Source organism: Larimichthys crocea, chromosome X (genome assembly GCF_000972845.2).
Source record: "Larimichthys crocea isolate SSNF chromosome X, L_crocea_2.0, whole genome shotgun sequence".
Classification (NCBI taxonomy): Eukaryota; Metazoa; Chordata; class Actinopteri; family Sciaenidae; genus Larimichthys; species Larimichthys crocea.
Window position 1 is genome coordinate 3,070,541 of NC_040020.1, and position 17,507 is coordinate 3,088,047.

At 40.6% G+C, this 17,507-nt stretch overlaps 1 protein-coding gene across 1 annotated transcript; it reads left to right on the forward strand.

The window, feature by feature from the left end:
- The first annotated feature begins 2,112 nt into the window (after positions 1-2,112).
- On the forward strand, positions 2,113-15,545 carry smox (spermine oxidase). The gene is made up of 7 exons (XM_019255360.2): positions 2,113-2,251; positions 7,489-7,723; positions 8,807-9,033; positions 10,426-10,599; positions 11,976-12,684; positions 13,772-13,932; positions 15,010-15,545. The coding sequence occupies exons 2-7, from the start codon at positions 7,516-7,518 to the stop codon at positions 15,160-15,162; spliced, it is 1,632 nt and encodes a 543-aa protein (XP_019110905.2). The 5' UTR covers positions 2,113-2,251; positions 7,489-7,515; the 3' UTR covers positions 15,163-15,545.
- Positions 15,546-17,507: the final 1,962 nt, after the last annotated feature.

Sequence of the window (17,507 nt, forward strand, 5' to 3'; positions counted from 1 at the left end):
AAATGCTCACATTTTATGTACATAGTGTTCCTTTACAGCGTTGTGCAGAGTTGGTTAATGAACTCCAGAAATCTCTTTGCAGAAGAAACTCAAAAGGTGGTTACTGTAGTCTTTCATTAGTGTGCTTTAAGCTCAGCTGGTTAGTCTACGCTGGTACACAATGTACCTGATAATTCAAATGTTTTGTCAAAACAACAGCTAAATTGAAAGTGTATGGGAGATTGAGAGCCACGAATCTTAACTCTAACTCCGATTGTCTGACAAACATCCTTCTTTTCACAAAGCACAGAGCAGGAAGGGAGGCAATTACTGGCACATGCATAGTCAAACGCAGATGAGTCCTCCACTGAATCATGACTTCCTGTTGATTTATGGGTTTGGACCTGTAGACAAAACAGGTGGGGACGGTCTTTCAGGATAGGTCATAGGGTCACCCCCAGAAAACAAACAGCTCCTTCTTCCTCTGGGATGTCCTGCTCAGCAACATGAAACAAATTCAACACAGGCAACATAGTCAATTTAAAATACTACGTCTTTTCATTGAGAGGACACGATTTTTTACCAACCACCACCTAAACAGTTCTGATTGATATATTACTTTAATTAAGATTTTTGTTTTTGTGTGGTTGCTGGTAGGTAGGGTTAAGGCCAGATCACAAGGACTGGATTTGTCCCACCTCAGTAGAAGTGTCTTTAGGTAACTAAGCATATACTTAATAAGTAAAGTACACTTTCAAGGAACTTGTAGTTACAAGACTATTTCCATATTCCGCTATTTTATGTTTCTACTCTACTTTTCAGAGGGAAGTAAATAGACACATTTATAAATACAAAATAATATTTTATAATAATATTTTAATTGTTTTTAACAATCTGAAAAATGTTGCTCCCCAATGAATGCTTTAAGTATATATTGCTCACAGGTCAGTCTCAGGTCAGCAAAAGGTCTCTTACTCTTTATTTCATCACTTGGTTACATTACATGTGATCATATTTAAAATTATGTTTCACATGTAATGTTTCATGTTAAGATGTGGTCACTTTACTTTAGTCACTTCAGTTACACAACTGAATAACTCTCGTGGAGTCAGAATGACAATATTTCCCTCTGACATGTAGTGGAGTAAAAATACAACATAGCATAAAATGGAACCACAAGTACACACAAGCACAATTACTTGAGTACTCTCCAATATTGTATACTTGTATACATGTGTAGCTATTAGATTTATATATGACATATGCTATGATATGTGTGCGCACATCACTCCTGTTCTTAAATCCCTTCATTGGCTTCCTGTCCTTTATAGAATTGATTTTAAACTTTTAACATTTGTTTTTAAAGCTCTTAACGGCCTCGCCCCTTCATATTTATCTGAGCTTTTAACTGTCCGCAGTCCTGCTTGAGCTCTGAGGTCCAAAGATCAACTGTCGCTGGAAGTGCCCAGGTCAAAATATAAACACTGGGGTGACCGAGCGTTTTCCGTTGCCGCCCCCAGACTCTGGAATAAGCTCCCCGTCGAAATGCGTCTCGTTTCTGACCTGGGCCTTTTTAATCCAGGCTAAAAACCCACTTATTTAGGATGGCTTTTAACACCCAGTAGTATGATGACACTTTTATCATTTCTTATTCGATTTTGTTGCATTTTATTGTTTTTATTTTGTTTGTTTTTTACCTATTGTTCTCGTTATTTATTATCTACTGTAAAGCACTTTGGTACACCGAAAGGACTGCTGTAAAGGGCTGTATAAAGAAAGTACATTTACATTTACATTTACATTTATTTAAATGATAAATCATAAAATATGTCACTTCTAGTTCTTGTATCTTGTACACAGGGTGTTCTGGTGACGTAAACAGTATTCACGCTCACGTTGTGGGGACTCGCCTTCCTTGTGGGGACATATGCCATTCCACATAAGGCGCATAGTTCAAATTTAGGGTAAAGGTCTGAATAGGGTTAAGGGGGTAAAGGATATGAGTCAATGCAATGTTCTCTGGTGACTCAAACAAGTGTGTGTGTGTGTGTGTGTGTGTGTGTGTGTATTACGCAGCAGGCTGGCTCAGTAGAGGGCTGGTCTTTGTCGTCATCACTGCTCATATTTAATTAATGAGGAGGCAGCGGCCACCGGGAAAACTGGCTGCTTCTGGTTTCCAGGCATAAATACAAAGCGGAGCCGGTCTGAGGGAAAAACTGCACAAAGGAAAGCGGACCTCTGAGGTTTTAAAGCTGAAGACCAAGAGAGTCAGGTAACCAGCTGCTTTACTAACACCACATTTCACACAATCAGTATTTCTCGTAACAGCGTGACGGGGGATGGTGAGTGCGGGTATTTATTTTATTTTTCTTTCAGTGTTTACCAGGGCTGTATCAGTACACATCGCTGGAAATACTGTGAGAACAGCTCGTTTTTTTCTGTAGTTCTCAGCGCTGTGAGACACATTAAATTAAACTACATGTCACCCAGCTGCTGGTTGTTGATAAAACAGGAAAACCGCACAAAAACAAGCCGTGCGTAAAAACCAACATCAGATGTTACTGATCGCTGCGTGTTTAACGGGACGCGAGCCGCTCTGACTGCAACAAGGTGGATTTAAATGTTAATCTGAGAAGGTGATTAGAAAATAATAATAATAATAATAAAAATAAATGGTTTAGGTGTTTGTTTTGTCTCCACCACATGTTGTCCCTTACAGGTGGCCAAGTCAGAGGAACTCAGTGAAGTTTGCTCGCTTTTGTTTCGGACTGCTGCCACTTTGGCATCACAGCTTATACGTGGCAGTAAAGGCTTTTCCTATACAGCCTGTTTTTTTTCCTCCCCCAGCCAGGCAGCCTATATGATGACACATCAGACAATCCCTTCCTCCCCCCATCAGTTCTTTTTTATCTTGTCAGATGTTTGCTCAAAGTTGCATTTTGCACTTTTGCATCACTTTCATAGAAAACCACCCTTTAGAAAGTTCCAACTTACGGGTGTGTTAATGGTGAATAAATCACAGATCTATAAATAAAAGATCAAGAAAGGTCAGGATGAGTCAAGTTTACGGTGTCATTGGTTTCTTGCTTTATTACTAAGGCTGCGCTTGTGAATGTTAATAAGTAATTAATGAAGGGGTTTCAATCTGTCAGGTATTAAGAGATACTTGTTACCAAGTTGTTGTTTTTTTAAAATTTATTACTAGAAAATAGTGTGGTCGAGCAGTCCAAACACATTTTGTGCAACCCGACCTCATAACGGAAGAAAAAAAGTTAGTAACTCCTAATAATTTATAACCTCTTACATAATGAAGGATGACGTGAAAACATTTCATATTTCAAGGCCTTTCAAGGGTGTGTTTTTTGTTACTGAAGTATAAACTCAAAAGTTAACTTTCTTTCTTTTTATTGGTTATGTTCTCATCATGCTCTGTGAAAATTTGCTAAATTTGGCATCTCATAGCAGGACATTCACCTGTTTAGTAACAATAGCCACTTAGGGGAGGTTTTTCCCGGCTTTGACCGGAGTCCAAATATCTGCCCTGTAGTCTCTGGACAGTCTTTTATCTGCACTTTATCTGTCCAGGTTGTGGACAGTGGTGGAGTGTCTGTGTGTGAGTGTGGATGGTGTCTCCGCTCCATCATCCCCTCTTAGGAATGTCAGAGCTGGGAGAGAAGTGTGGGTTGTCTGGCCTTCAGCATGAAGCTCTCAGGCTACAGTGCATTTTGTCTTTAATTATAAGGATGTAAAAGTGTTTGCTAGTATGCTTATTATCACAGGGGACTGATACAGGAAATGCAGCTGTTAACACAGCTGTAAAGAGCAATGTCCACACTTAAAGGACAGAGTAAACCAGTAAAGACGAGAGATTGGAGCTTAGGCACTCCTGCTCAAGGCTGGACCTGGTCTTGCAGATGCACCGTACTGTAGATGGCCATTTCTAGGTCAGCGGTAGCCCCCTCCCACCAACTCACCGTGTGAGCCGCCTATCTGCTCAAGGCTGGCCCGCACATTAATCTGCGGTGGTGGTGTAAAGCACAGAGCGGTGGCATGTGGTGAGTGTATTAACCAGCCGTGGAATTACAAGCAACCGTGGAGGGATGTGCAGTCTGTCAGAGAGGCCAGAGCGTGAAGTGATCAGACGCTACAGATCTGTCATGTTTTTCAAATCTTGCACTGAAACGAGCTTTTTTAAAAGGGTCAAGCTCAACATTAACAGATTAAATCTGAGCGAACGCTGAATCTTTCGAGCTATAATAGGCAGCCGTCCCGTTTAAAAGGAAGCAATTACAGTTTAAATGTTTCCCGCATTACAATAAAGTGACACAGTCTGGCATTATTTGGCTTTTTTTTTTTTAATGAACAGTAAAAGCCTAAATCTGCTTGTCCTGTTTTTGGGGAGTGATTTTTGGGGACAACTTCACCTACTTTCAAAGTGCAAGAGAGGTGAAGAGGTCAAAGCTCCGGCAGCACTTACAGTATGAAGAACACATTACAGATACAGTGCAGCAGGTTTTATAATGACGCTGGAGTTTTGCCTTTTCATAGTCCTGTTTCTTAAAGACGACATACCACCAGATTAACTATATAAATACACGTTCATATATTTTTGCCTGCACCTTTGTTGAAGCGCATCTTTGCCAAAGTTTCATTTTTACCAGACAAAGAAGAGATCAAAACATTTATCCAATTATGTGTAAGAACAACAAGAGATGTGTCATGTTTGCACCTCAGGAATATAGTCAAATGACACCAGCTTAGAAAAACTAACCATAAAACAGATTTCTATCTTTAATGTTCAATTGATTCTGTTTGATTAATTTTCCTATTACCGATATATGTACAACTTGATGCTACTGTAAATATGTATATAATATGTATTATTTGTATATTGTGATATTCTTTTATCTACACAAGCAATAAACCTCAAACCATGTGCTCACAGTCCAGGCCATGGACAGGAAAATATGTAATTTAGCCAAAAGTATACAAATGCAACAAAAATAAATGCAATATTTTTCCAGCCAGCAGAATCATCACATCTTCCACTGCGTCCTCCTTTTGTCAGATATGTCGTCTACATTTGTACGTTTGCCACAAAGCGGCCTTCTCCTCTGACCCTCATCTCGAACAGCTGCAGAACATAAAAGAGCAGCATTCACAGGACTGAACGTACTGATAACACACCCACAGAAAGAGTAACTGCAGTTTTCTACAATCTATTCTTTAACAAACTCTACATGTACTGTAGCACCACAGGGAACAGACAGCAGATTCAGTTAACATCTTGTACGACCCAACAATCACACAAAGGCCTTTTGTTGGACATTTGTGTAACACTGTAAGTCCAATTAAGTTTACAGCCTCCCATCTTTACAGGTGATTCTTCTGTATCATTGCTACATAACTAAAAAGTTGAATCAGACATATATTTAAAGACCAAGAATGGGTCTAATCATTAAAGTTGTACTATTTGCAGAGATTTAGTGCAAAGCGTTCGGAGTCAGATTTACTGAAACTGGGCTTTATTTGGTATTCACAGAGCAGTGCAACTCTGTGGTTTAGCAGTGATGCGTTGAAGTCTTTAGTTTCCCAGAATTTTGCAATATGGATTAATTATTCACTAGCTTAGTACATCAAATATCATGATGATACAACGATATAAACAGTGTGGCATCGGAGTCTCCTTACTTTTTATTGTCACATTGCCACTTTTCATGGAAACGCCTGTAAATCCGTAAATCTGTGCCACACCTGACCCACATTCAGGGTTAGGGTCGTGAAGTCAGATCAGATGTCGCAAGTTGACCCGTCCAGATTAGCAGGTTTAATCCATATCTTTGTTGGAGGTCAGCGTTCAACCAATACTTATATATGTTATATATGTCCTCTTTAGTCTGCAATCAGTCTGTTCCACACACATCTTCTCTTGCAGAGATGTTGGATCACGTGACCCCTTTAGCTGAGCTGACAAGATTGACAACTTACTTAGTTTCTCAGAAGTAACCACAGTAATCTGTATTTGTAGTGTGTAGCACATTCCGTATGGACTTGTTGAGTTCGGCCCGATCAGATGATGTCATGTAATTAAAGATAAACCTGTTATCACACAAGTATATGTTTGATATTAAGATCCATTGAATTATTTCTGCTGTGATCTCAACCAGCAAGGGAAACTGCATTTTCCTCATAGCACCATATGTACTGCCCTCTGTCCATTGTTGCTGTGGTAACAAACTAGTGTGTATGTGTATATTGCGTAACACCAGGATATCATTGTCTTCCTTCACTCAAAACTCTCAGAAAACATTTATAACGTTTTATTCCATGGAAAAAAAAACAGCTGTTGGTGTTTTGTAAATCCCTCTATTGGGTTAACAAGAGTGTTTTCTGAATAGACTCCCACTGTATCATTCACCCACACACACACACACAGCTGTCCATACATTCACAGCAAGCAGCCTTGGGTACTAGAGAAACAGAGGTCGCTTGTGTTTAGTGTTGAAACTTAGTGTCCCTGAGCAATCTCCACATAATTAAAAGAATCATTTTTTTCTTTGTGTATAGTCTATTTTCTGACACAAATAACAGGGCCGTGTCAGGACTTCTAATTTGGGCTTATGTTTAATAAACAGTGTCGTGCGACAGAATACACAGTAGGTTGAAAGAATAATGTGATCATGGGGCGGTCGGTAGTGTAGTGGGTTAAGCGGCCGCCCCTTGTGTGGAGGCTATAATCCTCGCTGCAGCTGGCCCCGGTTCGAATCCCGCATCGGACGGCCATTTACTGCGTGTCACTCCCCCTCTCTCTGCCCCCTGCTTCCTGTCTATCTTCAGCTGTCCTATCAATAAAGCCAAAAAAATAATCTAAAAAAAAAGAAAAGAATAATGTGATCATGTCATGGGAAAAAAATTTAAGTTAATCTGTTACAAATATGGCTGTAAACGTGGGTTATAGTAGAGAGGATGCTGGTGATTAATTTGCTCTAAAAGGGATCAAGATTGCACAACAAATTATCTATGATATGGACTTTGTTTGCACAAGATAAATTCTTGCACTCACGAGATGCAATATCACGCTTGTGCAATTATTATCATGTAGATAACATATTACACATGTAGGCGTGCGAGGTAGTTCCCGATATAATAGCAACGATATCTTGTGTGGAAAGTTTTCACTGCTGTTCAAGATATCTTTAATATTTGATTATAATGATTTATTATAGTATAATAAAATGTTGATAACATTTGTCAACCACAGACAGTCAGTCTGTGATCATCAGCAGCAATCAGAAGTGATACATAAAGTGCCACGCAGTCAAGCATAAGTTAACTACTTCAAAGTATTTTTTTTTTCATGGTATGTTCTGTCATTTACAATGAAAAATTCAAATCTTTTTACTCAATATAATCTTCCACTGTGTGAGCTGTGTCTGTCGCTTGCTGACTCCGTGTTATAAACGGTGCCATTTTTTAACTTTGTGTCTCTTTTTTTCTATTCGTCCTCAGACTCAATCGAAGAGGAGCTTGGACGGCATGCAAAGTTGTGAAATTTCCTCAGACAGCACTGATGATCCTCTTAGTAGTGGCCTACGCAGTCATCGGCAGCCTCGAATAGTAGTGATTGGTGCTGGCTTGGCCGGCCTCGCTGCAACTAAAATCCTACTGAAAAACGGCTTCACGGATGTCACTGTCCTAGAGGCATCAGACCACGTTGGCGGGAGAGTTCAAAGTGTTCAGCACGGTGAGAGAGGACGTCTCTTTGTTTACCTTTAAAACACAACTGTCTATACATTCATTCATTATTTTAGGTGCCATGCTGCAGAAACACTATTATCTAATCTCTAAGAGGCCTCTTTAATATCAAAGCACAGTACATCTTGTAACTACTAAATGGTCCGATCAGCCAGCCATATAATCAACTTTGTTTCCATAAATAGCTGGAATTAATACACTTATTAAATGCATGTCTAGCTCCAAGAGAAATAATTGTGCTTTTTACTAAATCTGCCTGAGCGTCACTGGTAGGTTTTCCCCAACAAAGTCGATTGATCGTCAGGTCTGAACACCAGAGGAAGTTGCCTGACACTGACTTAATGATGAACAAACAACTAGGAAACTGCATGTGCATATGGTGCTGATACATAACGCACATGAAAGAGGTCAAATGTAAAAAAAAACCTGTTAAATATAAACCCATATGTCACGGACATGGATAATTGTGTTTGTTATGTAAACGCGTGTTTATTTGCTTAGACGTTACATAATGACAGAAGCGCTTTATCCTGTTAAATTAATGTTAATGTTAATGTTAAAAATATATACAGTGTGTGAGGACATCATACTCAGGAGAAAAAAATACTATTTAAATGAATGTTACTCCAGTGGGCTTCAGCCAGTGCTGTATGTTAATTGAACTGACCTCTTTCTGGAACCGTCCAGTTATCTCGCTCTCAAGTGTGGTTGTTGGTCTTCACATGCAGTCCTTTTACACAGCTTCATTCAAATCCATGCATGAGATGTTGAGTTCTGTTACATTTGGGCAAGCAGAGAAACATAAATGCAGATGCTTGAGGCAGAACTAGTGCAAAGTTCAAGGAACAAAATCCAAAGAAGCATGTAGAATCTAAACCCCCCCCAAAAAAGAAAACACACGATCCAAAAAATAAAAATAAAACTTCTGTGATGCATGGTGCAAACTAATCAGGGCAGAAACTGGTGGGGAAGTTACAGACAAGAGGTGAGGGGGGGAAAAAACAAAAACATGACATGTTAAAAGATTTTTTTTTTTAAACTGATCTGTGATGCTATTTTTTTCAATTTCTAGGAAAAGCAACTTTGGAACTTGGAGCCACCTGGATCCATGGTGCCAATGGGAACCCAGTGTACCACCTGGCAGAGGACAACGGGCTGCTGGAGCACACCACAGATGGGGAGAAGAGCGAGGGACGCATCAGCCTGTACACCAAGAACGGTGTGGCTCATTACCAGACCAATGCCGGGAAGAGGATCCCCAAGGACCTGGTGGAGGAGTTCAGTGACCTCTACAACGAGGTGAGGGGACACGTGAATGAACAAGAACATAGAAATAGCCCAACGTACTTATGTAAGTTATCGGTGATAACCTCCTAACAAACTGCGCTGCAGCAAAATCTTATTTAAACCGAGAAAACATTATTTTAAATTCTAGCTGAGATTCCAAAGTTTCCACAGGTACAAAATATGTTGGGCTGAATTTGGGGAAATGTTTATAAAATGATGCACAAAGACAAAAAAAAAAAAACATGAGTTTGAATATAACACCGTGTATAAACATCATTCAGCTTCAACAGACTGATAGAGAATATATAGGATTCTATCAGACAGTGCCGATTCAATTAAATCTGAATAAAATGAGAAATCTTGATGTTAATATGTACAGGACATCCATGACTACATTATTTAATATATCTTTCAGCTGTCAGCCAATAAAACGTCCATCAAAGCATGCTGAATTTAACAGCCTTAGTCCAGTTCTTCGCTCTCTGCTCCTGATCGAGCACAATCATTACAGCGTAAGTAGGTCAAGTCTGGAAAAGCAGTTAGAGAGGGAAAGTATAGAAAACATTTTGTTTCCATTAACCTTTGTACATCTGTGTCTCTTTAACCTCTGGGTGCACACGCTGTCTCTTATTTCTGCTACATTTAGTAGCAATGTCCGTCATCTACCTCCAGTGTTTCTTTGCGTGTCGAATAGATTGTGAAGCTCACTGTATAACGTGTAAAGCCTCCAAGCTGCCATCCTCAGGATGTGGTTTTCAATAGGTTGTGTAATGAAGAGAGAGAGAGAGAGAGAAAAAAAAACGAGGCCACGCTTCAGGGTCACATCACCTTTATCGTTCTGTGCGATGACTAACACGCCTCAGGGTGACGAGGATCACGTTTTCTCTCCATTCCCGTTCACATTGGTGATCTCCGTGGTCAGCATCGTTTAGAGATGATCCATTGTGCTCCGTGCTCTTTATTGTCTTTATATTATAGAGGCTTAATGCTGTTCTGCATGTTGCGAGTCAGTGCTTTTAGGGTTGAACACAGTCAGTCCACATTCCTATTGTTTGATACATGTTATTGCATCACCGGTGTCGTTTTCAATTGCTGCTTCCCAGTAAATGCTCTATTATTGCATGTGTTGTCAAGAAAGACAATGTTAAATAAACCCAGCAAAGCATTTCTGTCAGTGAAGTTTTTCTTCTGTCATCAAGGTGAACCTGGCTACATTTCTTTTTTTTTTGTTTGCTTTGATCGTGCCGTCATTCGTCCATCATACCACAGTTTTCATTTTGAAACAATAAAGTACTGACCTCATCGTCCCTGAACCGATCTTTTTCTTCCCTCTTTCATCCTCCTCTGGTGTCTTCACATCCTTCCTCATTCCTCTAACCCTTCTGACCTTCCTCCCTCCTTTAGGTGTACGAGCTGACTCAGGAGTTCTTCCAGAATGGGAAGCCAGTTTGTGCCGAAAGCCAGAACAGCGTTGGCGTCTTTACACGGGACGTGGTGCGCAAGAAGATCATGTTGGATCCTGATGATTCAGAGAGCACCAAGAAGCTCAAACTGTCCATGCTTCAACAATACCTCAAGGTGTGTGTGTGTTCTCAATATCCATGTCTAGCTGCGATTGAGTGTCACGTCCTGGCTTTCTCTCTTCATTTTCCTCTCAACATACGGCACGTTTGTGAATTTTAAGAACTAATTCACTGCTGGTGTGAAGCTGAGGCCCTGAGCCAATACAGACTGATAGTCAATGAAAAGTATTTATGAGTCATCAAGTCAGAAATATAGAATATGTTGTGAAAACAAGTTGGTTTACAAACCTTTAAATCCCTCGGAATGAGATGGCAGATCTCGGTTTAATTTGTATCCCTGCTCGTACTAATAGCTAGGCTTAATAAGACAGTAATTAGCTATTAATTACAAAAAGAGTGCTAATAAGATCAGACCTGCCCAAACACAGTCTGTGTAATTCAGCTTTGGAAAGAAAATGTTCAGTGATGAAAGGATTATGATTAACATGAATTTATCATTTAAATAAAATGTCAGAAAATAGTGAAAAATGTTTGGCACAAAGAGTCTGATGTGTTCGGATCACAGTCCAAAATTAAAACATATGAAGAGAGAAAAGCAAAGTTGCAACCAACTAATATTTGGTTGATAAACAACAAAAGGAATGGTAGATAGATGTGTCTACTCTCTTTCTAGGAGGAAGTTAGATGAGAAAAATAACACAGGGCTCATGTCTATGTAATGAATAAATAATAAATACCGCTCAGTGAGAAAGCAATTAAACACATTTCCTAAATTATCCCCAAAAGTTTTGCTTTTAAGGATTAATCTATAACGAAGAATGAATTTTCTGTTGATTGGCGAAATAACAGATTGTAAAATCATTTTTTAGGCACGCAGTAAATAAATATAAGTAAAATAAAAACATCCGAGAGCTAAAAAAAAAAAGATTTTTGTAGGCTGCAGCCGTTTAATATATTCATCTGAGCGCTGTATTAGTGCTATATTCATTTGTACGCTTCGCCATATGCTCCCGCCCACACACACACACACACACACACACACACACACACACACACACACACACACACACACACACGTACAAAGACGCAGGAAACAGAACATGTTGTGAAATGCAGCAGTGACGAGTCACCAGGTAACCTCTACCATGCTGGCTCTCTATCTAATGAGGCAGAAGCAGCAACATATTTTTTGCTTTTCAATAAGACACCAGCAGTAGGTGTCCTCTGAATAAAACATATGTGTTCCCAGCGTGTTTAAACCAGTTTAATCATGCCGATTTGTTCCAAGTTGAAGCTGTACACATGAGATGTTGGCATATTCACAGTATGAATTGAATGGGTGTGGAGAGTTGGTTCAGAATGCCAGATTTGATATTTTCGGTTTATGATGGTGGAAATATAACCGACACTGTGTTGATTCTCCTGTTTCAGGTGGAAAGCTGTGAAAGCAGCTCTCCCAGTATGGATGAGGTATCTCTGAGTGAGTTTGGCGAGTGGACGGAGATCCCTGGTGCACATTACGTCATTCCTGAAGGTTTCATGAAGATCGTGCAGCTCCTGGCCCAGGACATCCCCTCCCGCACCATCTGCCTTAGCAAATCGGTCCGCTGCATCCACTGGAACTACTCAGCCCAGCATCAGGAGGGGAACGCCAGGAGCAGCGACAACAACCACAACGATAACAACCCTCCGATCCTGGGTCACCCCATTTACGTGGAGTGCGAGGACGAGGAGTGGATCACAGCCGACCACGTGATCGTGACAGCATCTCTGGGCGTCCTGAAGCAGAACCACGAGGTCATGTTCTCCCCGTCTCTGCCTGAGGACAAAGTGCTCGCCATCGAGAAGCTGGGCATCAGCACCACCGATAAGATATTCTTAGAGTTCGAGGAGCCCTTCTGGAGCCCGGAGTGCAACAGCATCCAGTTTGTGTGGGAGGACGAGGCTCAGCTCGAACAGCTGGTCTACCCTGAGGAGCTGTGGTACAAGAAGATCTGCAGCTTCGACGTCCTATACCCGCCCGAGCGATACGGCTACATGCTGAGCGGCTGGATCTGCGGGCAGGAGGCGCTTTACATGGAGCGCTGCGATGACGAAACGGTGGCTGAGACCTGCACTGAGCTGCTGAGGCGCTTTACAGGTCAGGAGGCAGGAAAACAGACCTGAGTATATGTTACCCATTCATCATGTTCACACCATAGAAGCTTTTGTGGGTTTTCTCAGAATCCACTACACATGATCTCATGCTGTAATCCGTGGCTCATTAATCCCAATCTTACTTATACTTCTCTGCCTGTTTCATTCAGTAATGATCTAATCAAGGTTGAGATATTCTTTGTAAAACAGTTTGATTCTTCCAGCTCTCAGAGAGTCAGTAATCTAAAACTAACAGAACAGCCTCGGAAGACTGAGACTGTCAGCTCAGTGACTCATACTAACCATGACTCGGGTTGGGTCATTCGTTAAGCTTCAGCTGTGACGTGAGTTGCTTTTTTTTTTTTCTTCAGAAAAAAGGTTGAGAGACAATACAGCTGAATGACTCAGGTGTTGGCTTTTTCTTTTTTTCTTTTTTTTTAAGCCGGCAGCAGCTAACTGGTGTTAACACTGCAAAAGAACAAAAGCAGTGAAAGCTGTTAGATAAAGTCAAAGAGGCTTTTAGTTTCCTTTCTCTTTTTATCATGTGACATGAACACACAAGTAAACGGCACGTGCAGTTTGCTTCGGAAAGGCTTTTCTGTTCAGCTGTTATCTAAAACACGTCACTTCTTGCACAACGGAGGAATCTCCCCCCTTAAAAGTGAATGCCACACTGTGTAAACGGTTTCACATTTGTATGGGTTGACTCATTGTTTGTCACCGGACATTGATTATTACTCTCAGAATGACTGCAGAGATTCTACAGGAAATATTTCGCAGTGTGAGTGCAGTGACGGTAACTGTCACTTCATGATGAGGTCAGCCGACTTCCTATAGATCCACACACACACACACACGTTCATTTAGGTCAACGTGGTTTAATCCCCTCAGCTGTTGCTTAATTACATATAGACTCACTGGTGCCTCTCTGCTCCCAGAAGGTCACAAGTTGATTAGTGTCAGCAGATTGGACGCCTCAGCGAAAGGGCCTCAGCTCACAGCTGTCATATCCTTAGTTTGAACTTTTTAATTCAGCAATGTACCGGTTTCTATCATCTGTAACGACTCCCTCTCTGTCCATATGTCCGCAGGGAACCCTGACATTCCAAAGCCCTGGCGTATCCTGCGCTCCTCGTGGGGCAGTAACCCCTTCATCCGAGGCTCCTACTCCTTCACTAGGGTGGGATCAAGCGGTGAGGACTGCGAGAGGCTGGCCATGTCGCTGCCTTACGCCGACAGCTCCAAGGCTCCGGTAAGGCAATCACAAGACAATACAGGGGGGGGTGGACTACTCTAGTATATAATCCAGTTCAACAGCCTTGAAATTTTTGGGGTTTTTTTTGTTGACCACACTGTATCAGAATCAGGTTTGTTGCTAAGTAGGTTTTCACATGCAAGGAACTGACCTTAATATCTGGTGCCGTTGATGTATGAAAACACTGTGAGCTCTTTAATGTCAAATTAAGATCGATAGGACAAACGCTTGGCCCAGCGAATAGAAATAAATCCCAAAACTGAAACTAATGATTAAAAATATTGCGTAACACTTTATTTCATCTTCAAGTCTGCAAGGACGTTTTCTGAAAAGAACTGTGTAATTTGGTGCTAACTTTGTCCTCAGTCGAGTTTATCTCAAATTTTCAAACGGAGCTAGTCCTTGAACTGTGTGCCTGTAGCCAAATGCACATATCTGCATATTCAGCTGAGCGGTTGGACTTACTTATTTCTAAAAACCTTTTAATTTATTTAGTTAGATACCAGCTCCTTTTATACAAAATGACAGGAACCTAAGGGACCTGTAAAATAGTTATAAAATATAATGATACAACATTCATTGTTTGTAGAAAACCTGGGATGTAACTACCTTTTACAACAGTGTTTACACTGTGCACACTCGGTTGTTTACAATCCCTGCACGCACTCTGAAAGCCTCCGGCTAATGCGGCGGTGTCATCACTACCATGTCACATCCCAGCACATGCCGAGAGAGTACAGCTGGTGTCAGAGAAAGTAACGAAGGCTGATTCTTGGCCAGAAGTCTAGACCATGAAATCTGATGCTTTCTGGGTGAAGGGGGTAAAAAAAGGCAATAAGGAGGGGAGGGGGGGTTGGGTTTGTATGCTCACTTGACACTGCTCAAGGAACGGCATGACCTCTTCCACTGAAGTCCTGTCAAGCTGAGGAAAGTTACCGTAGCCTTCTAGATATAGAGCACTAACAAGGAAATCAGTAAAGGGAAAAGAAAATAAGTGTGCCCGAGAGGGCAGAAATATGTCAAGATGACATTGATGGATCTCATTTTGAATCTGGTTTTCTTCTCCTTCCTCAGCCTCTGCAGGTCCTGTTTGCTGGAGAGGCCACCCACAGAAAATACTATTCCACTACCCATGGTGCTTTGCTGTCAGGACAGAGAGAGGCCACTCGTCTTATAGAGATGTACCAGGACTTGCACAGAGCTGAAACCACAAAGCCTAATATGTAAAATAAAAATGAACCTCTGACTAGTGAAAAAACAAAAACATATAAAACTGTTGAGTTCTAAGCTTTTTATCTCGATGATTAAGTTATACTTAAAAGCATAGCTCGGGCATTATTACATTAATAACAAATGAGTATTGTTTCTATTGTACTGTAGATTCGAATCAAGCTAAAATTTTATTTGAGATGTACTGTTCAAAAGTTGCCAATGGTGCTGTCATTTATTGTCTTTATCATTCTGTCATGTTTTTTTTTAATCAGTAATTTAATGTCTGTGATAACAGCATCTGTAATTTAACTTGTTTTTGTAAGTGCCTTCTGTACGTAACATTATGTCATTTCGAAAATAATGAATTTTAACAAAATAAAAGTTCTATCATCATCCAACGAGAGCAGTCTGTCCTTTTTTTATTCATAAAATATCAAGACACACTAGCAGCTGCCATCAGGATATCTTCCCTTTATCCACGTCTGTCCCCGTGAATATTTTCCAGGAAAAGTACAGCCACAGGGAAGAGCTGTTTCCATACTATCACCATTTTGGTATCCTTTTTAAATCAATGAGAGCACAGCACGATGTCAGTGCACATGGAAAGAAGAAGAAAAGGCTCCAAAGCAATGATTGCTGTGCCAAAGTGACAGATGGTGTTAGAACAGACCTCAACCCAGTCCTCACTTCTGTTAGACAACAGTGTTAATCCTCTTCTCCAGTCACAAACATGATCAGAGGCTGCAAAGAACTGGGGAAGTTTTAATTAGCAACAGAAAACGGGGGATTTAGTTTTCAAAAATCCTCCCCGCTTATTTCACAGTTTTACGGTTGTAAGAAACTGGGTGATGACAATCACATCAGGGGGAATAAAAAGGAAACATTACGTATTGCACATTACATTTTATACTTTTAGTGACTTCGATTATACTTGTCATGTGTCTGTGTGCAAAATAATGAAGAAAAACTTTGAATTTTCCTAAAATGTCCTTGATTTTATGACATTTTCCATATAAAATGAGCATGCTTTGCTCTCCCCGTCTCTGTAGAGTCTACAAAAAGAATGAAATCATCTTCTCCCCTCACTTGACAAACCACTCCGTGTCATGAAACTGATTAACGGTGTACTCAAGGGTTTTATTGCACTCCACAAGTTGGAGGACTTGCAATAGATAGACAGGAAAAAATGATGAGAGAATATCAAAAGATTTCCAGTCCTCAGTGAGGTTACGTTCTTAAGTTCAGTGTGTTTGACCAGTTTAGACAATATGGCAGAAATATAATACGCATAACTATGTTAGAATAAGAACTGTTCTGTTTTTGTTGCCCTAGAAAGAGGCTTTAATAATAGATGCAGCAGGTCCTCTTCCAGGTAGCGGATGTGTTTAAGTGCTGTACTCTTTGTACAGTAGCACAGAACAAACAACCTGAACACTGCCTCTAGATGGGCCTTTTGTGTTTTTCACACACTTCTGCGAAAGAAGAGGGTCACAGGACGGAGGGTTGCAATTTGAAAATACATCGCTAGATGCCACTAAACCCACACACACACCCCTACACGTTGGATTTTTAAGTACTCGAGTAAATGTACTGTTTCTCTTTCTGCCTTTCCTGACATTTTTAAAGTCACTGACATTTTCACTACAACCAAGAGAACACAAAGTCATTAAAAGTAGCAAATCTTTGAGGACTGCGAGTATCACCTCATGTGAAATATGTGAAATATGTGACCTCGTGGGAAACGGCTCAAGTGCAGACCAAATGATTTTTCCAAAGACAGAGCTGGGACTTTTTTCTGGATCTCAACTTGTTGCCAGCTGTAAGTATGATGGAGCATCAGATGGTGGACTTGGTGGACGAGAACAGAAAGACCAAAGTTCCTCTGTGACATGCATCCAAAAATTGGACATGCTGATATGTGGAGACAGTGCCAAGACCATTTCTTTCTCTCATTTCAGTTGAAAAAATATCTACTGATAGCAACCAGTGTTATAAAATATGTTTTATAATTAGATGTTTGAAACTCTTTGGCACACTTATGGTTCACACTTCACCTTTTCTCAGGTATGTAGCAGATTGAAAACTCCATCGTCTCATCATCTACCAGTAAAACATGCACCAGCCATGATTCTGTGCAGGTTTTGAGTGTGTAAGCGTGGAAGAGTAGAAATACAAAGAGTTTTTGAGTGTGCTGTCGATGTGTAGCTTTAGAGTTGACATTTAACTGCCAAAATTTAAACAGAAAACATAAAACTTACATTTGTAAAATGTTTTATAGCAACCGTTTCAGCTCCAGGAGCTTCCTCAGTCACCATTTGTACAACGCCGGTGGTCCCTCCCCTTCTGCTGCGTAGCCAAAA

Coding starts and splice junctions, on each gene's coding strand:
- smox (XM_019255360.2), top strand. CDS start 7,516: ATGCAAAGTTGTGAAATTTCCTCAGACAGCACTGATGATCCTCTTAGT. Junction 7,724..8,806: donor AGTTCAAAGTGTTCAGCACG/GTGAGAGAGGAC, acceptor TTCAATTTCTAG/GAAAAGCAACTTTGGAACTT. Junction 10,600..11,975: donor TGCTTCAACAATACCTCAAG/GTGTGTGTGTGT, acceptor CTCCTGTTTCAG/GTGGAAAGCTGTGAAAGCAG.